Here is a 21,066-nt window from a genome sequence, read left to right on the forward strand (position 1 = left end):
TGGGGAAAACAGAAAACAAACACATAATCAAATAGCGAGAATTGCAGAAGGAGAAGTGAGATGGCAAATAGCAGCAATAAACAGCAACCAAAGGGGGCTGAAGAAAGCCTGGTGACTGGAGGCGCTGGGTCTAGTTTGGGCAGACAGTCTCTCCAGACGGTGGGGCCCTCAATCTCTGCCTTTCAAACAAGACACAGGATGTCACCAGACTTTCTAATGACCAAGATGCTGGTTTTATTATTTTATTTTATTTTATTTTATTTTATTTTATTTTATTTTATTTTATTTTTTTATTTATTTATTTATTTATTCATTTATTTATTTATTCATTTATTTATTTTAAGATGCTGGTTTTAAAGTGACAGGGCTACACAGCTTACGTATGCCTAGAAATTATATTTACGTCTCCAGTCTCTGAGATTTGGGGACTCTGGTACTGATAGCAATATCTTCTAGATGTTTGCATACAGGATCTACTGGGAAATAGGAGATGTTATGACACGGGGGATTAAAAAAAAAAAGACGACAGTCACAAGAGAAACAATATTAAAACACACGCAGCACATCTTTAATGCTCCAAAGGAGAATTGTGGGAAATGTTAGTGGGTCTCTCCAATGAAATACAGCCATACACCAGAGATGTTGTTGGGGAAGGTGAAGGAAACTATAATTGAGTAGAAAAATACAACTTACACACACGTATGTGACCATTTAGAACCAATATGAGCAATTCTCTTTGCAAAACATTTTTAAATATTCCTATAACATTGATAGAAACTAAACGTAATAAACTCAAGTGTGAAATTGTTAGATTTGCTTGTAATGTCAGGGTCATTTTGAAAATTGCCTCCAGTGATATTGGTACTTCCGTGTCTGAACTATTTCAAATCCAAAGTCTTTATTTACACTAGGATCATCCCTTTCTAATAGGTGTATTGACAGTCCCAAAATAGCCTCAGGGCCAGCCTCACTTTTACACAGACTCTAGCCAGCCCAAGGCGGGTTTTCCCAATATGTGCAGCACATATTGTCTCCAGACTTGAAATGCACGTCACCAAGGAGGCCACTGAACTACCCGTAGGTGACTGAGAGACGCTGGAGGACGCCAGGGGGCAGGGCTGTGGGTAGGGATCTGAGATACAGAGAGAGAGCTGGGAACCAGGAAAAGAGACGAGAAGAAGTGGAAGAGGCACATTCCCAGATGGAGCCACTTTATTTCTAAACTTGAGTTGAAACAGATACAGACTTTCCTACCTCCACCTTGGATTTTCGTCTTATAAAATAGATTTGCTACCAAAATCCTTCATAAAATCTGCCTTCCTCTTGGCAGTAGGGAAATAAGCAAAGAGTCAAAGGTTAAAAGGTCATGCATAAAATATCATAGCCACCAAGATAATTATACAATAGTCTTAAATTCTTCACAAACCAATGATAAAACATTAAGACTAATTTACATTCCACTATAGTTGCAGCACGTTAAGATATTTTCTTCATATATTTATGTTCATGTTTCACAAACAATAATATTACAAAAAGACTATCAACTTTTTTCATAAAATAGGAAAACAACAAAGCCATCATACTATGAAATCAACCTGCAGGCACACACTTTTTAATATGAGAACAAAAAATAAAAGGAAGCTAATTCACCCTGAACTAAAGTATCTTCACCACAAACTCTGTAGGCTTCCCAAAGGAGTTCTCAGCACTCAGATTCAGGGTTGGTTTAACCACTCTTGGACCTGCTGGTTTGTGTGTATCCTGATTCCAACTGTTACTATTCCAGGGAGAATTTCAAGAAAGAACTTCAAGCAAGGTCTGAAGTCGGATCCAGAGCATGTTATTAGACAATTTATTCATACACTAAGAGCTTTAATGAAAGGCAAGTGTTTCATTAGAAACAGTGGTGGCCCCTTTCTCTTTCACTCCCTTTTCATCCAAGAGAATCCTTTAAAGATCGAGATTCATGTACTGTCTGTGATTACTATAGCATTTGGGATCTTAAATCTGGGGGGAAATATACCATTTTAAGAAACTCTGTGCATGTATATTTTCTTTGCTTTCTAGAGGTAGATAACCTCAAACTAAGGCCTGAACACTGGTCCCTTCAAATGGTGTAAAAATTCCCACTAGGATTAAATGAGGAGAGTAGCCGTCAAAGAGGAAGAACTAAAATCTCGGGTTCTTTTTTTTTTTTTTAGGAAAAAAAAATCTTTGATGATGTTTGTGTCTATGTACATGGAAAAATGACCCACAAACCACACCCCCCAAAACAAAAAGGCAAAACGCTGTAGAAGAAGCCAATACAGTTTGCCAGTCTGACAAAATGGTTGGAATTTACAGTTGGAAGACACTAGATTAAGCAATTCAAATGGCTGATTTTAGAGGAAAGGGAAAAGCAGCCCAAGAGAGGGTAAATCACTTGTTTCCAACATTAGCACGTTGATCCGCATGATTATTTGTTATACACACACAGGCACACACACAGACACACATCGTTGCATTTACTGCTCTTTTGTACGTACAATTCTACTGGCCTGTGCAATAAATGAAAAATACAGGTGCATGTTTTCTTTTATTTCACTGCAGAGGTGGCGAGTGCCGATCTTTCAAGTGAGTGAAAAGGTTCCCCTTCCTCTCCACCGACTATCCTGACCTGGCCGTCCTGCTGCCCTCTCAAGTCCCCGCAAAGGGCAGGGTGGGGGCAGTAGTAAGAGTGGCAGGAAGGAGGGCAGAGGCACTCAAACCGGAATTAGAGTTCCTTGCTTTGCCAAAGATGTTCCCACTGGCAGTGAAGGCTTTACATGAAGTCAAGCTTGGGCTTCTAACCAGGCTGGAAGGAGATAAAAAGAGGTGACGGCACCGGGCGCCCACGTAGGCTTCACCCAGGGGACTATGAGCTAGCGTTGTTCTGACCACACAGGGCAGAAATGAGCAGTGTGGGTCCTACCTAAGTTATTGAACTATAAACTCAGACAACTTTGCTAGGTATAGCCACAGTTTCTAATTATTCTAATTTGTGACGGCGTAGAAACATCAAAATAGTTAAGCCTGACGTGTAGTAACATGAATAGCTACTTCACCTCTTTCCGTAACATTACACGTGGATATAATTCTAAGGTAGTTTTTTAAAAAATAGCATTATTTTTAATGTTCGTTATAGACGTTATTCTGAAAAATCTTAAGTCTAGCTGCATATATTAACATTAAATAACTTAAAAAAATAAACCATACATTATATATACCAAAATAGCCCCATTTTAAAGCCATGTAAGTGGAAAAATTGAGTTTTCAAGAATAAACTAGACCCTCTTAAGGTATCTTTCATCATTTCAATATTAAACGTATCTTCTTTTCTGACTATGCGAAATATATTACACACTGCTCTTGGTAACTTATGTCAGAAGTGCTCATTAAGAAAATAAATAGGTTGGTTCATTTGTCTGTTTTTACTTGTTCTGTGATGGAAAATCTATCCTAAATCTACATGAATTTGCTCCCAGAAGATCTCCCCCACGGAGACAATATAACCAAAAAGAACTTAACAACGTACAGATATCCAGGACATGCGACTTTATATTTTCTAATAATAGTGGTAGAGAGTAACTTTCAAGTATTATTATAATCCAACTGGAGCTGGAGACAGCTATCCCATAAAATTAACGCTCTACGGGAAGAAAGTCATTTGAGAAACTCGTCCCTTCTAGAACGCCTTTGCCAAAATTCCCATAGGAAACAAAACCATCTATCCATAAAGAACAGAGGGCACTTGGTACCCAGCACTGACCTTCACGTGCACACAAGGAACACTGCTCTGAATTTAAAATAAACCCTAGCAAGTGGAAGAAGAGCCCACATTTGCTTTACTCACTAAAGGTCACTGTGTCACCCACAGCTGGAAGAATTTCTTCTAGAAAGAATTTCTGGATGAAGACAGAACCCAAAGCTATTTGGGCTCCTGGTCCGGCTTTCTGCAGCCATGAGTGTTGGTAGTAGTTTGGCTAAAACCACAAGAGCAGAGAGCCTGGCCCACTTTGAGAACCAGATTCAGACATTTTGCACTCACGTTAGTCAAACGCAATTTCGAAAATTAAATTCATGTAAAGTATGTGAAGAACAGAGATCCCGTGACTCACAAGTAACAAGGAGAAATCAGTCAACTAAAAAGTGCATCTCTTTCCAAAGCAGGTGCAGGAGGTCAAGAGGGGCTCAAGCATTCTAGAAATTTCACCCTTTCACAGGTTTTGATCCAGCCACTTGATGTAACTATTCCTAGTCCGGATTCCCACGTCGAAGTTGGTGGGCCAGCTGGTGAAGATCATGCACCCGTGGAAGCCATCCTCGAAGTGATCCAGGGTCACCTCCACGCCTGCACTCTCCAGACGCTTGGCATACATGATCCCATCGTCTCTCAGGACGTCATGCTCACACGTCAGGATGTAGGTCTTTGGGAGGTGCTGCAGGACTTTCTGGTCTGCGATGAGCGGGGCTGAGCGGGCATCCAGCAGCTGAGGGATCTCCCGCACGATCCTGGCGTTGCCGGTGGTCTGCACGACGGGCTTGTAGTCCTTCGTGAGGGATGGAGGCAAGAGGGACGTCCAGTTCAGACGGGCCCTGAGGGCAACAGCCTCTTCCACGTCAAGTGAAGTGTGGTTGTTAACCACCATTGCCTGGACAAAGTCATAGTTGCCTTTGAAGTAGTCCACCCAGTACTTCACCATGACGTAACGGGGCAGGATTGGGGTGTTCACATTTTGCTGATAAGAGGGTGTGTTAAAGTCTAAAGCTTGAAGGACTGGATAGATCAAAGCTTGCACTTTGAGCTTGTCTTTGAGGTTGGCATCCTGAGTAAACTGGACAAGAGGAAGCAAACACAAGATCTCTTTTCGCTTGGCTCCTTTTACAGAAAACCACACCTGGCAAAGTAGCTGAATGCATCACTTTGACACAGTCAAAGGGGTAGACGTACCAAGTTTCCACCAGCACTGGTATTAAGTAATGTGGTCTAAAAAATAAAACTTCCCCACCGCCCCCCACCACTCTCTGCCCTCACCTCCTTGATCAAGCTGCTGGCCATTTACTAAGCAAGGAATGATGTGTGAGCGAACACTGCAAACGCATGTGATTTCTTAGGTCCTGAAACCCCCATCCGCACTTTACTTGTGTCTATTCTTGGGCATTAGCACACCTTGCTGGGTTCTATGGATGCATGATGCGTGAGCCTTATTCTGTTCAGTGTTCTCCGCAAGGCCCACCAAGGCAATGGCTTCCTGGGGAGAAACAAACTGGTCTGATCCTTCCAGAGGGGAAGGGTAGGAAGAGCTAACCGAACAGGATGATGGGACTCCCAAGTGTCGGGGTGGGACCTCAGGATTTCTCCTCTGATGGGTCAGAGAGACAGAATGTGAGTGGCGCCACAACATGCCCTCCAGTCTCCTTAATGAGAACGTGCCCCAGAGTTGAGGTTGAAACGGGAACGTGGATGTGCCCTCTAACTGAGCAGATCTCAACCCCACCGCCCCCCTCCCGTGCCTCCGTAAAATGTGAACACGCTGCCTCACTTAGTAGTTCTAGTGGCTAAAATGATACGTATTTCCGGGTAACATCTGAAAGCAGCTAACTAGGTCGCTGTGTCTGTAGGCAACTCAACAACCATCAAGGTCACTCGAGCCATACAATTCCGCTTCAGGTCGGAGTTTAGAACTCGCATCCCCGGGGAAGAGGTAACTACCCGGTCAAAGCAGAAGGGAATGATCAGGGAACAGTACTATTAGCACGTGCCAAGAACGGCAGATACATCATTTCACTAGGTCCTGGCAACAGCCCTGAAGTCAGATGGCATTATCCTCATCTTCCTGAGGCGTAGACACCTTAAGGCGTCCGCCCAAAGCGCTGTAGCTCTCAAAGCAGGGGGACTGGATTCCATCCCACTAGGTCAAATTTTAAAGCCCACGATGCTCTCCGTACTACAGCGGGTCTCTCTTCTCCCCACATCTGGATACATGCACAACACACCTGCCAAGGCCAAAGTTCTTTACATACAGCAAAGGGGAAGAAACTGAGGTGCACCACCGATAAAAAGGTTGGATCTATTTGAGACGCCCAGAAGAAATTTGGAGCTGAGGGGACAGAGAAGCTCTTCTAAACCTATTCCATCCATCAGAAGAAGAAAATGTACTTATCTTTGAATTTACACAGCTGCCCAGAACCCTGGGTGCTCTTAGAGCTAGGTAGTTTTCAAAGAATTTAGCCAGGTAAGCTCAGATGAATTTGTATTATAACATTCGAAGTTATAATTTTTAATTTAATTTTAATTTAAATTTTTTTTCCTTTTCTATTAAAGAGTAAAAAAAAAAAACCTTTGGGAAACACTTAGCTTTTTCAATTTGACTCAAGCTCTAAGGAAACAATTTGAGCAAAAACAAAAAAACAAAAAAACAACAAAAAAAACAAATTGCAAGTCCGCCATGGAAAAGGAGCCAGGGATACTTGATTTCTATGCATATCCCTGAGGAGCAAGACAGCCCTATAAAATGTTAGCCCTTCTTTCGTATTAACTGTAACCAGAGCCTTTCCAAGGACTGAGAGGTGACCCCTCTTCCTACTTCAGAAAAATCGGAGAACTCTGCAAGGGCAGGCCTCTGGATGATTTGGCCCCGACCCACCAGCCCACCTGCTAGGCCTTTGCCATACTTAGTGGGGAATGTGTTTTGTTGGTCAGCAGGACCCCAGCAAGCGCCTCAGGGCAATCTGTTACCTGCTGGCCCAGGGCAGCGGCCAAATTCCCACCAGCGCTGTCACCAGAGATGCCGATCCGGCCTGGGTCAACCGAATACTTGTGTAAGACTTCCGGCTGCAGAAAATACTTCGTGGCGCGTACGACATCGTGGATCTGTGCGGGAAAATAAACCTTTGGGACGAGCCTGTACCTGCGAAGACAAAAGTTGTATTCATTTAAGGACCTCACCAAGTCTTTAAGGGCCATTTAAAGCTTAAGGGGAAACTGATTCTTTTTTTTTTTTTAATTTTTTTTTTTATTTATGATAGTCACACAGAGAGAGAGAGAAGAGAGAGAGAGAGAGAGAGAGAGAGACAGAGAGGCAGAGACACAGGCAGAGGGAGAAGCAGGCTCCATGCACCGGGAGCCCGACGTGGGATTCGATCCCGGGTCTCCAGGATCGCGCCCTGGGCCAAAGGCAGGCGCCAAACTGCTGAGCCACCCAGGGATCCCGAAACTGATTCTTTTGACACAGAAATAAACAAATAAGGAATTAAAATAGATATAAAGGGGCGTCTGGTTGGCTCAGTTGGTAGAGCATAGACTCTTGATCTCAGGGTTGTGAGTTCAAGCCCCACATTGGCCATAAAGTGTACTCTAAAAAATAATGATAACAAAATAAATACAAAAATTATGATAAAGATAAAAAATAAATACAAAATAATGATAAAAATGATTAAAAAATAAATACAAAAATGAACCATTCATTTTCTTGCAAATCAGATGTGATGATTTTGTATTACCAATAATCCTCCCCCTCCCGACATTTTTTTTTTAAATTATGAGCCACCAAACAAAACAAACACCTAGACCACCACCAATGGAAAAGCAAAACATCAAAGTTTTAAAGGTGGGTGTTGATCATTAAGATACAGGTAGAGGGATCCCTGGGTGGCGCAGCGGTTTGGCGCCTGCCTTTGGCCCAGGGCGCGATCCTGGAGACCCGGGATCAAATCCCACGTCGGGCTCCCGGTGCGTGGAGCCTGCTTCTCCCTCTGCCTGTGTCTCTGCCTCATTCTCTCTCTCTCTCTGTGACTATCACAAATAAATAAAAATTAAAAAAAAAAAAAAAGATACAGGTAGAACCACAATAGATTTTGGAATTTTATTTTGGGAAGTCAGTGTTCAATTCACAACACCGATGGGTTAGAAGGTGACCTGGCAACATTAACCACTTCATTGGTCTCATGTTTAATGACTCCATGTGGTATCCTTCATGATTTACTTGAGAAATACAGCAAAATTATGCTTCGACGAAGAGGGCATGCCAGCCTGACATTAAACCCAGCCAATGAATTCACTCCCTGGGAGGCTGGAACCGAAAGGCTAGTTATCAACCTGCAAAAAAGGAAGCCAAGTCTGCCAGACGGCCCAGGATAGGCCTTCGGGGGCACTTCTGAGGCTTCTTCTATCCCCCTGCTTGGTCATTATCAGGGTCCTTCTGGGGATCCTACTCTGTACACTTTGTAGGATTCCTGTCCCACCCATAATATCATCTTACAAGTCCATATTTGATGGTAGCCTGGGCCTGGAGGGTCTTCTCAATCTCCTCCTTTTTTCTTTATTAATTCTCACTTCAAGCTTTACTCAACGGTTTGGCCTTCTCCAAGTAGACATCCTTGACTAAAACTCCACTTGTTTCCAGGGCTGAGCTGGGTACCACTCCTTGATACTCCTACGTGCTGGGGTATATTACTGGTCTTTTCGCCTCCTCTTAAAACAATGTCTTTATGTATTTCCTCTAAACAGCATGACCTCTGATATCAGGACTGTGTTTTCTTTGTCATGGTGTTCCCAGCATCCATCAATGGATCAATAAGCATCCACCCAGTAAACCCTTTGTGACATACCTTCCTTTTGCAGACAAAAGAAATTGAGGCACCTAAAAGCTACTTCATTTGTTAAATAAGTCAAACACAGATAAAAAAACAAGGGGAGATGGAAACTGATTACTTAATTAAAATCTAATAATAGGGATCCCTGGGTGGCACAGCAGTTTGGCGCCTGCCTTTGGCCCAGGGCGCGATCCTGGAGACCCGGCATCAAATCCCACATCGGGCTCCCGGTGCATGGAGCCTGCTTCTCCCTCTGCCTGTGTCTCTGCCTCTCTCTCTCTCTCTCTGTGTGACTATCATAAATGAATAATAAAAAATAAAATAAAATAAAATCTAATGATAATATTAAGAACTCAGGTCTTTTAATTTCCATTTTATAATGAACATATTTATTCTCAGAAACCAATTTTCCCCCGTCTAAAATACAGCTAGCATGACTGTCTTAACACTCAGGGCAGATACAATCAAATGGACAAATATTTGTGACCTACTCAGAAGTAGTGAACATTGATGTGGTGACTCAAGAATTGCATTTTGGAAATTCAAAATGTGATTCAAAAAAAAAAAAAAAGATTCCCTTAGTAAATTGGCTTATAACAGACAAAATAATTTTTTTCATTTCGTTTTTTATTTTTCCGTCGGTGGATCAATATATCACCCAAAATGGTTTTTTTTCCTCCCTTGAATTTCATTATGTCCCAAAGCAGCTGCTAAACTAGGGTTGGTTAAGGAGCGAGAGGAGTAGGAGTACGCCGTTTTGTCCACTAGATGGCGCCGTCTCTCACAATTCCAATTACCCCCAGTTTTAGGACAAGATCTCAATTTTTGAACTTTCAGTTTCACCAAACTGAAGCTGATTTTTTAAATTTTTTTTAAGAGAAGAGGAGAGAGAGGAGGGAGGGGCCGACAGAGAGAGAGAGAGAGAGAGAGAACCTTAAGCAGGCTCCTCACCCAGTGTGGAGCCCTAGGCCAGGCTCCTCTAGCTTACGACCTGAGCCAAAATCTGGAGGCCTGGGCTCAACCCACTGAGCCACCGAGCACCCCTTACCACGCTGCATTCTTAATTCTTTCAATGAAATAAAGACAAATGCACTTTGTGACCCACGTAGTGAGAATAAAGGCTATTTTGTCTCAGCAACATGCCACACTGCATGATAAACTGTTCCCCTGGGACACAGGTAGGAACTGAATCTTTGGATATTGTTTCCCAAAAGGCCTTAGTGACTTGGAATCAAGAGAAATTTGTAATCTTAAAAAAACAAAAACAAAAACAAACAAAAAAACCTTGCGACTGCCTCAGTCGTATCCGTTGATTAACAGTCGGCTCAGATAACAAAGTAAACATCCTTAAAAGAAAAAACAAACAGGTCATAATAGAGCCTTCCCGGTGCCACTAAAGATCTGCCTTCTAATCGCTCCTATCTTAGTTCAAGCTGGACACTTTCTCTAGTTTGATTCCGTAAGAAGACACTATTTTCACAGATTGGAAAATACAGTGAAACTATACATTTCTGAGGGCGCCTCGTGTAAGGCAAGGCTTCCAAGGCACTTGACATCGACCGGAGAAGTAGAGCAAAAGGGCTCTCTTTTTGAAGACACAGAAAATTCAGAGGCCGGAGATAATTTAGGAGTGCTAACAGCCAAGGAAAGAGAGAATAAATGCATTTATCCGATGCGCTTGTTTAAGGCTCTGTCCCTGCAAAGTACGAAAAGACGATTCTGGGTTTTTTAGGTTTCACGGTGATAGTTCTTGAGTTAAAGCACCTGATGAAATTTGTGGCAAATAGGGTCTCAGTTTGCCCGACGTAGTGCCAGGGCTAGATGACTCTGCAGAGCTGGCTCCTGCCTATTACCGCGCGGGCCTCCCTCTAGCAAAAGGGGGTTGTGAACCCAGGAGTGATGCTTAATCGAGGTAATAAATGTGTACACCTTGTGAAAATTAGCTTACTTCTGGGGTGTCTGGGTGGCTCAGTGGGTTACGCGTCTGTTTTTGCTATCAGGTCATGATCCTGAGGTCCTCCATGGAGCCCCCTGTGGGGTTCCCTGCTAATCAGGGAGCCTGCTTCTCCCTCTCTCTCTGCCCCTCATGCCCTCTCTCCCTCCCTCTCTCTCTAATAAATAAATAAAATTGTAAAAAAAAAAAATCATCTTATTCCTGCTAGGCGAGGCACCCTGCCAAGCACCCTGCAGGTGTGTTTCACTCAAATCGAGGGCGAACCTGTGGGTGCAAGAACGAGCACACAAAGCTCAAGGGGGATCGTGACTTGTCTACACAGCAGCTGGTGTGTGGCACAGCTGTGGGGGGAACTCGCCACTGACTTCAAAAGCCACGTGTAACCCCCGCCCTAGAAACCATCCTCAACTCTTCGAAACCTACAGCCTACATGTCAACGCGCATGTGTGTTTCCCCATCACCTCACCAAAGCGGTCCGTCCTCACACCCGCAGATTTCTGGATCCCAGGACGGCTCTCCTGGCTGCGATGGCTTTGCAGGCCCCTCATTCGAACCACCTGCCGCAGTGCCTGCACGTGGCGCACCGTTAATAACGGGCTTTCCTTCCTTCCAGGCCAAATTTTAGTGACTGATTCTGTACCTTTTACATATAAAATATGTCATATAGCAGTCTTCTGTGGTGAGACAAGTAATAAGCCACATGGCTTTAAAAAACATAAAAAGGGGATCGATTCCCGGGGGCCTCAGTGGTTTGGCCCCCGCCTTCAGCCCAGGGCGTGATCCTGGGGTCCCGGGATCAGGTCCCACGATGGGCTCCCTGCATGGAGCCTGCTTCTCCCTCTCCCTGTGTCTCTGTCTCTCTCCTCTCTCTGTGTGTCTCATGAATAAATAAATAACATCCTTAAAAAAATTTTTAAATTTAAAAAATAAAAAACATAAAAAAAGAAATCGTTCCTGGCCCACCTACTCCCCGGGCGCATCTCCAGGAACTGCGCTTCCTGCAGTCTAGGCACAGCTCAGAGCCCCAGGATGATCTTGGGAGCTTTACGAAAACACTGAGGTTTGAGGCCCTCTACAAAACATTCCAACGTATTCGAGAGCCTCGCGTGTCTGTATTTGAAGGTGAATTCCCCCAATAATTCTAACGCACAGCCAAGATTCAGAAACCTCACTCTGAGTCCAGTCATACTGTCGCTGCTCCCTGGGTGCATGTCCCTGTCCCCAGTCCCAGTGCTCTGCTGTCTTCTATCCTCTGTGCCTTCCCTCCAGCACCTCGTCATCGGATGTTCCTATCCTGGAAGTCTCATCTCAAATGCCACTTCTTCCATGGAACCTTCTGGAGGCCAGCCAAATGTCACTCCCCTGCCCTGGAGCCCACCAAGTCTCTTCGACAGTGGGTCACGTGGAGGACACCTCTATTTCCTTTAGTAGTAGATGGAAAGTCATGAATCTGTACTGAAGACTTTGGTGTACACCTACCCCGTTCCTCTGACCCGTGAGCTTATTACCTACTTTATTAACGGGGACCAGGGAGATGGAGCGACGCTCACAGAGACGAACAGATCGCTCCCGAAGTGGGTAGGGGACGCCGCGCACAAGCCCGGCGTTGAGTGAGTCGCTCCAAACCCATGGAAGTGGAAGCGCTGAGTGGCACTTGCGTTCTAAGAGCGTGATGATGCATGTTCCCCCTCAAAATAGCCCAGTGCAAGCTTCTGCTGATGACAAGGACACTGAATTCTCGTCATGTGGTGCCAGCTGGGGGAAAGGTACGGGAGGTACGCTGGGATGAAATTATACTCCTTTAGGTTCAGCAGGATCTCTCTCCCTCTCTTTTTCTTGGCCTTTTTCTTCCTCCCTTTTCACCATCTCCCAAGAAGAGTTCAATAGATTCACCTTGAGCATATAAAAGGTTAGCAGGCCCCTCAGTCTTACAGAACCCATCTCCTCAGGAGGGGCCATCTGGAACAAACCAGTAACTGCATCTCCGCTGTGCTCTCTCTTTCAGGGAGACAACTCCAGGGGAAGAATCTCTATTTCTTTGCCAGGCAGATGCTTCCCCCCCCCCCGCCAATTAAAATTATAATAAAATTGCACAACAGTGGAAGCATAAAGACTAAGGTTAAGAAACAGTCTTCTAAAAAGAAAAAAACAAAAAGAAAAGAAAAGAAAAAAAAAGAAAAGAACTGAAGAGAAAAGAAAAGAGAAAGAAAAGGCCTTCCTTCCTGCTCCGGCTCCTGCTCTCTACATCGGCCCCTGTGATAGTTTGACAATAGTCGTTCAACAAAGGAGAGCTGAGATCGGGGAAGGCTCGGCCCATCGGGTAAGAATGACTCCTGGGTGGCTCAGTGGTTTACCGCCTGCCTTCGGCCCAGGGCATGATCCTGGAGACCCAGGATCGAGTCCCACGTCGGGCTCCCTGCATGGAGCCTGCTTCTCCTTCTGCCTGTCTCTGCCTCCCCCCCCTCTATTTCATGAATAAATAAATAAAATCTCTCTAAAAAAAAAAAAAAAAAAAGAAAGAAAAACAACTGACGTTGCTCAGGATGCTTTGCCAAAATCCTAGGAGTGACTGAGCCTAAGACCGACCGACCGACTGACCGTGAGATCCACTGTGATCCATTTAAACGAAGTGATTCTCCGAAGCCCTGTTGACAACTGAAGACTTAGAGACTTTTCTGAGCACACAGCAGGGATCTCCCCGGGCTCCAGACCTGGACCTAAACTGCCTCCTCCGACTCAGATGCAGACCTACAACCTCAAGGGTTACAGAAAGACCCAGAGCACTCCCAGGTGGCTATGGAAGCCCGAGCAGGCTTGGGGTCTCCTCCTCCCGGCCTCCTTTCTTCGTGTGGCTTCAGGAGCGAAACACAGCTTCCTAGAGTTCAGGGGTGGGTGAAGCTCGGCTTCACATCCCACCGTGGTCTGCTCTGCAGCTGCAGCACAATAGCTCCGATGGCTTCCCCACGTCTCCCCAGCCATGCACACCTCCACCCTGCTCCCCCGAAATCCTCAAAGACCTCAACCACAAGAGAGAAACCAGCGGATTTTTCATGTTACTAGAAAACACAGCTGGGAAGACATTAGTTGACTATGTCTAAAAAGGAGCGACTCGTGAGTCAATGATAGGGAAGAAAACAAAACGAGCTACTTCTTAAAAGAAGCACAACACGATCCTTCTCTAGTTTTAAATGATTGGTGATGCTGGTCTTCACATCTGCTAAGGTTGGCCTGGACTGAGCGCCAAGGAAAGTTTTCAGCAAATCGTTCCTTTCTTGGAGGAGAACGGTCAGCAATCTGGGCTGCCCACCTGCCAGGGCTGCCCAGGTGGGAGTGACGCATGAAGATGTCTCAGCTCAAGACCCAGAAGAAGAGCAGGAAACGGAGCAGAGAGAAGGTCCCAGCTCGGTCTCCATCGCTCAGTGCTTTCCTGAGTATCTCGTTCGTACAACTGAGCTGTGTGTCGTACGGGGCCGCCCGAAAGAACTCATTCTGTCAGCTTGCACTCATCTAATTTTATGGATTAAAAACACTTGGACCCCTCGACCAACTCATTTTGTCTGGCCAGATTCTGCTCATTCTCAGGAGTTTAACGCAAGCAGCACTTTCTTTAAGGTACGGATTTTCTCACCCTACAAACGAGGTAAGATCTTGCCTATTTTCTGCCTCCATGCTACTTACCCTTCTACTCCACAGCACTTAACACCATATAATGTTACTTGCTCATCATTTATTTTCTCATCTAGATTGCAAACTCCATGAGGGCGGGAATTATGTTTGTTTTACACGGTTATGTCGGCGGAGTGCAATGCAATGTAACTGGCACGTGTTAGGAATTCAATGAATGTTGATGGAATAAGGGAAAGGGGAAAGACATGAGCAGTGAGAAGAAATATGTTCCCAAGTTGACCTCCGAATACACTTTCCAAGAGAAACATGATCACATGATGTTGGCTCTGCCTCAACTAGAGCATAGGTTACGTGACCTCTGGCCTGCCTGGGCTCTAACCACCTTAGCTCTTGATCTCGGCCCAGAAGAGTGCCGTGAATTCCAAACAGGGGTTGATGACTACATGTGCGAGTTGGGCCTTTCGGTTCCGGGGGCCAGAGCCCTAATCCTCCAGACCTGTCTAGTGCTTTACAGTATCAGTTGTATCCCAATGGTCCAAACTGATTCTCATGACCATTATCTGCAGTCATTAACCCAACTCAAAGTGTATTTACTTCCTTCATCTAACTGCATACGTCTTCTAAGTCTTGGACTGGCTGATAGGAACCAGAGGAAGGAAGACAGGGTTTCTCTTCCCAGCAGCTCGCATTCGAGACACACAGGAAGGATTCCTCGGTCCAAGTTTGCACATGACATTGAATGACTTGCCTGAGGTCATGCAGTCGTGAGGAATGGTACTTGTCTACTGCTGTGATGCCTCCCAGTGATAAACTTGTGGATACTACGCCACACAGAGGGGGCACAATGGAAAGTGAAGATGGAAGCAGTCCTTTCCATATCTAAAAGAAATCTTAAAAACATCCTATCCATCCTTGTATGTTTTGTGGTAAGCTTAGACTAAAAGAACACCTATTTCACTTGGGATAGATGCCAACAGGTGGAGACGGGTGCGAAGGAGGAATTTAGACTTGTTGCCAACTGCCTACAGGATGCCCTGGGTGGGGAGGCCTGTTGGAGAATCCTCCCAGTGCCAAGAAAAGCAAGCACAGTTTCCCTCCAGTCCTTAGGCCTTTGAGGAAACCACTGCAAGGTCCCTGAGGCAGGTTCCTCAGGTCTGAGCTGTAGGGCTTAGCTCCAGAATGGGACTCAGCTACTTAAGCGGACCCTCCTTTCCTCTGGCCAGCTGCCCAGGCTAGATGCAATCCTTCACCGGAAGGTCCCTGCGTTTCAAAAGTGCGCTGCGAGCCCTTCATGGTCTGGGAGGCCTGTGGAGAGGCCAGGGCCAGCCAGGAGCTGTCCAGAGCTGCCTGGGAGGCAAATCTGCTCAAGAGGCAGCCACAGCACTGCTGTGTGACTCTAGGCCTTATGTTCAAGAGTCACCACCACCCAAATGACTTGGGAGACCAGCCCTTCCAAGAGACTGCAAAAGAGGAATCTCTTAGGTCTCAGATCTGAAGCAGGGGCTTCAGAAAGTGGTTGATGTTATCATGACCCTATCGCTCGGCATAATCAGCGTCCTTCAATACTGGCTGGACACTGGGTCAAAAAAAAGTATGGGGCCTCAGGGCATGGGCTTAATGCCTCACTCCATTTATAAAACTAGCTAGCTCTGGGGCCTCGCTTCCTTTCCTAAGAGAAAAATACCAAAATATTTATCTTGAATGATTTATTAGAGAATTAAGACAGACTCCTATTCATTCATTCCACAAATATTGATTGAATGTTCACTCTCTGCCTGGAATGTTTCCAGGCGCCAACGATAAACAATGAACAACCCAGGCCAAAATCCCGAAAACCTCCGTCTTTGTGGAACTTGCGTTGTGTATGTCAACCCTGTACAATAAATACATAGTAAGCCGAATATATGGTCTCTCTAAGGTTGATGATAGTTTTGGAGAAAAACAAAACAGAGGAAAAGTAAGTTGCAATTTTAGATAGTGGTATCAAGAAAGGCCTTGCTGCAAGCAGGATATTTGAACAATGATTTAAAGGAGGAGAGACAATGCATGTAATAGCACCCACACGAACCCTGCGGCGGAACAGGCACCAGGGCTTTTATATTATTGCCATCACCACAAGTGTTATTATAATTTTTATTCATATTCTTCTTATTAATACTATTAGTAATAATGATGACAATAACTGCATCCATTGAGATTTGTTGAAGGCATTCTATTTATCAGGTCTAAGTTATAGAACGGGGCTCCCAGGGGAGTGACTTTTCCAACTCTAGACCGGTTTTTAAAATTTAAAAGTCAGGAAACATGGGGATCCCTGGGTGGCGCAGCGGTTTGGCGCCTGCCTTTGGCCCAGGGCGTGATCCCAGAGACCCAGGATCGAGTCCCACATCTGGCTCCCGGCGTGGGGCCTGCTTCTCCCTCTGCCTGTGTCTCTCTCTCTCTCTCTCTCTCTGTGTGTGTCTCTATGAATAAATAAATAAAATCTTTTAAAAACTAAAAAAAATAAAAATAAAAGTCAGGAAACAAAATTATTTGCTATAGATAACTGACTGCATATTTTTCTCAGTCTCCATTAATTCCTTTTCCAAAAGTTTTCAAAACTAAAATAAAAAATAATTCAAGGGCACAGATGGGTGGCTCAGATGGTTAAACATCTGCCTTCAGCTCAGGTCATGATCCTGGGGGTCCTGGGATCCAGCCCCCGTGTCAGGCTCCCTGCTCAGCGTAGAGTCTGCTTCTCCCTCTGCCCCTCCCCGCTGCTCCTGTTCTCTCTCTCTCAAATAAATAAATAAAATCTTTTAAAAAATTAGAGATAAGTCAAGGTGTTGTAAAGTGAGTTGAAGAAATTCCAAGTGACGTCAGAAATCATTTTGTGTGACCTTGGGCCAATCCCTTCATCTTTCTGGATCTGTACTTTGCACTGTATTTTACTGCTTGTAAAATAAGTAGATGATGATCTAAGATCCCTTCCTAAAACTCATTTTTTCCATGACTAGTATTTTTCTTTGAGAGAGAGAAAAAAAGAGAAAGAGAGAGAGAGAAGTGCAGGGAGGCAGGATGCAGAGGGACAGGACAAGAGATCTTGAGCAGGCTCCACCCATTGAGCATTTAACCCATTGAGCCACTGGGCGCCCCTCTGTGACCGGGATTAATTACTTACTCAATGGAGACAATGACAGCATTCAGTTCCTCAGCCATTGCTGTACACAGTTCATCATAATACCTGATTTCTAAAAGAGACAAGGGGACAATCAGTATTAAACAAGTCATTTAATACTGTCCATTCTCAAATTCTGCCCACTGGGGACTGCTTTTAGGCTTGGATTTAAATTATCAATAATAAAAATAACAAAAACCAAATATGAACATATGTCTCCTTAATAGAGTTTAATTTAAAATTAAGTCTGGCTTCTGAGCAAATGTAGTTAGTATCAAATAACAGGAAATCCGTATTAGATTACCCTTCAATGTGTTTTTAACTAACTAGACATTTATTTCATAATAGACTGTATGAAATGCACCAAATTAATTTTGACTTTGTAGCTCTTCGAACATATGCCTTTCCAAAAATCACAGCAAATAAAGTTTCCTCCTTAGAACCACAAAATTTTTGTTTATCCCTTTCCTTGCTGCAATCCAATTGAATTCTTCCAATGTGAAGAACAGCACATTCTGTTTAAACCAATGTAAAAAACTAGAATTTTAGGAAGCCTTAGCATTTCTCAGAAAGAGGATCCAAAGGTTTGCAGCGACAGAAACAATTTTAATAACTGCATAACCATCTGCATAGCGTCTCCAGCCCGAGGAGCTCTTCCTCCTGCAGGAGTGATGAGTCAAAATTATGTAGAAAATGCCAGGGGGACTCGTAATCCATGCCATTCTGGGCGCTGACACTTCCTGGCCTCCAGTGGAATGTCACACTTGCCAAGTGTCCAGTAGTAGTGACGCAGTCACTTCTGTTATTCGCTGTTGTGTTCTCAACCCCTAGCACACACTGGGATAGCCATGGGTATAGGTTTATACGTAACTGTTCGAGTTTTTATATTGGAAATCCTGCACCCCAGGAAACCCCTCAGTCCTGGACCAACCTGCATACCCCGTAAGCATCTGTTGAAAGCATGAACAAACCCATGAGTTAAAGGATAAAAAATGACTATTAAATGGGATTAATAGAAAAAGTTACACTTTTCTGGCCTTTGCCACATTAAATTAAAAACATGTTATCTAAGAACACAAACAACAGATGCCTGCGGTGGCTCAGTCGGTCGAGCTTCTCTTGATTTCAGCCGAGGTCTTGATCTCAGGGTCGTTGAGTTCAAGCCCTACATCAGGCTCCACGCTGGGTGTGGAGCCTGCATTTACAACAAAACAAAATAAAACCCAGAAACTAGAACAAATTGTCGTTGCCTTTAAACCTAGGGGATGCCAGGGCATCTGGCTGGCTCAGTTGAAAGAGCATGGGATTCTTGATCTCAGGGTCATGAGTTCGAGCCCCACATGGAGTGCAGAGATTACTTAAATAAATGAAACTTAAAAAAAGCAAAGAAACGTAGGAGATGCCAATAGCTTTGGGCTGAACAGGAGGAAGTAGCTCCACGATCACTACAGGCGGAGAGAAGGCCCTTACTCCGCCTTGGTGTGCTTTCTGCTAGGCTACTCCGCCCGGCTGCCTGCCACTCTGAATGTGTTCTGCTCCCGAACCGAACAGAGTCCTCAAAAGCCAAAGGGAATATTCTCGAATGTTACAATACTGTTGCCTTTTAGGGGTGGTGTGTCTTTTATATTTTTTTCATCTTCCGTTTCATAAGCAGACGAAATGTGGATGAGTTACCACGTATACTCAGAAATACTTGTCCTTCTTCATAAAATAAATAAATAAATAAATGTCTTCAAAGCACAAAGTTGGCAAAAGAGCTGCAGCTGCTTTCCTCGTGGCCTGGCCCGGTGAGAGTGTGACTGGCTTCGGCCCAGAAAGCGGTCATCAGCGCTGTCGCATGAGCTAGCCTACGATTTAGGCCCCGGGAGAGATTTCCCGAAGAGTCTGCCTAGGTTAACGAGCAAGACACCAACGAGCAAAACCTTGATGGGGGTGAGGGTGTCCCCCGCCACCCCCAGCAGCACCCTTTCGGGCGGAGAAGGGGCCCCCGCTGACAGGTGGCTGGGGTAGCGGGAAGCCCAAGCATCCCCACGCGACCCGCCACCCCCGCCCCCGCCACCTGGCCCGCGGGTGACCGGGACATACTTGCACTGGCCAGGGCCCAGCCGCCTCCGTGGACGTACACGATGCTGCGCTTCAGAGGCTCTTCTGGCTTTGGGGGGCCTTCAAACACTCGGACCTCCACGCCGTCGAAGGCAGTATCGGTCACCTTCACCCGCGCCGACGAGTGTGCGCTTTTCTTGCCAAAAGAAACGATGATAAAGTTCAGGGCGAGCAGATGATGGCTCAGGCCCAGGGAGTGTATGAGGTTGCTCTGCAGGGCGGGGGGGCAACACGGAGGAGAACATGAGCATGAGCCAGCCTGCTCACCACCAGGCCACACTCCCCCCAAGCACTACGAGCAACTGCCGCCACCCGTCGGCGCCCACCGGCCCCCTTGACACCTAACAAATAGGTTTTTTTTTTTTTTTTTTACTTTTTGCCCTCAGTGTTTGCAGCAAAGTAATTTCATACATGAGACTTTGTTTTCTGGGCCAGCGCTGCGAGGGAAGCTGGACGGGTATCCTCAGTCTCACTTTACCAAGACGGTCACCTACGTGACCACGTAGCTGGGTAAGTGGTGGTTTGGGGACTAAAAACTACGAATTGTAAATTTTAGGATTTGGTCCTTGGTTCCCCTTCTCCGTCAGGACCAGCACAGTTTCAATAACGTACTAGGAATGGAGAAAGAATACTTCACTAAATGCAAATAAAAGGCAAGGAAGTTTCACATTTACTCTAAGATTGATTGATTACTTGATTGATTTTTAAAGATTTTACTAATTTATTCATGAGAGACACAGAGAGAGAGGCAGGGACACAGGCCGAGGGAGAAGTAGGCTCCCTGCGGGGGGGGGGGCCCATGTGGGACTCGATCCTTGACCTGGGATCACGCCCTGGGCCCAAGGCAGATGCTCAACCGCTGAGCCACCCAGGCGTCCCTTACTGTAAGTATTTTTAAAGTGTTTTACTGCATATATATTGTGTCTGTTGTTTTGAGAGTGAAGAAAGAAACAGTGTGCAAAAGGCAAAGAACAGAGGTAACTCAGGCCCCAGCACTGAGGAGCAGAGCAGCTCGGACATTACCAGGAGCTTCTCAGAAGGAATATATGGCCTGCCGTCACTTCCCCTTTGAACCTGAGGGCACTGAGCTCTGCATCCAGCGTTTGCAGGAAATCATCTGGGTGGAGAAGGAGCAAAGTAACAAGAGACCCACGTCACCCACCCAGCAAACCCCTGCAGAGTGTATATCTCCCCTCTTTCCACATCTCATACAAGGTCTTCCTATTGAGTACACTTACAAATATAAAACTGACCTCCCTGCACGACGTAATGGCCATGTTTCAGAGCCAGAGAATTGGAAGCTATCTGGCAGCTACTAACTAGTCTAACTAGAGAGGCCTGCAAGTATCAGAGAGTGACTGGAAACTTTCCTGGCACAGGTGCATGAAGCTAGATACCGTATCTCTCAGCGGCTCTCAGACCTAGGGGAGAGGAACAGCTAGAGAGTAACAGTGCCCTTCTAGAAAATATGAAACAGGACAAAGATGAAATATTTAATGCCACCATTACATCAAGGAAACAATATTACTAGTAGCGGGAATCAGGATTATAAGAAGTCTGTGAGGCACGTTTATATGGCTTCCCAGCTTGTACATGGGGCACACTGGTTTGC

The 21,066-nt window shown here is 45.2% G+C and overlaps 1 protein-coding gene across 1 annotated transcript in view; it reads right to left on the bottom strand.

Moving 5' to 3' along the window:
- Window positions 1-546: 546 nt before the first annotated feature.
- Window positions 547-21,066, bottom strand: part of NCEH1 (neutral cholesterol ester hydrolase 1) — a 60,124-nt gene continuing 39,604 nt past the window's right edge. The window contains exons 2-5 of the mRNA XM_072808089.1: window positions 19,437-19,665; window positions 17,355-17,424; window positions 6,758-6,929; window positions 547-4,853 (exon numbers count right to left, since the gene is read on the bottom strand). Of these exons, the coding sequence (XP_072664190.1) occupies window positions 4,236-4,853; window positions 6,758-6,929; window positions 17,355-17,424; window positions 19,437-19,665 (1,089 nt within the window). The 3' untranslated portion in view covers window positions 547-4,235. The remainder of the gene's footprint in view (window positions 4,854-6,757; window positions 6,930-17,354; window positions 17,425-19,436; window positions 19,666-21,066) is intronic.

The sequence above is a fragment of the Canis lupus genome, chromosome 31 (assembly GCF_048164855.1).
Source record: "Canis lupus baileyi chromosome 31, mCanLup2.hap1, whole genome shotgun sequence".
Classification (NCBI taxonomy): Eukaryota; Metazoa; Chordata; class Mammalia; order Carnivora; family Canidae; genus Canis; species Canis lupus.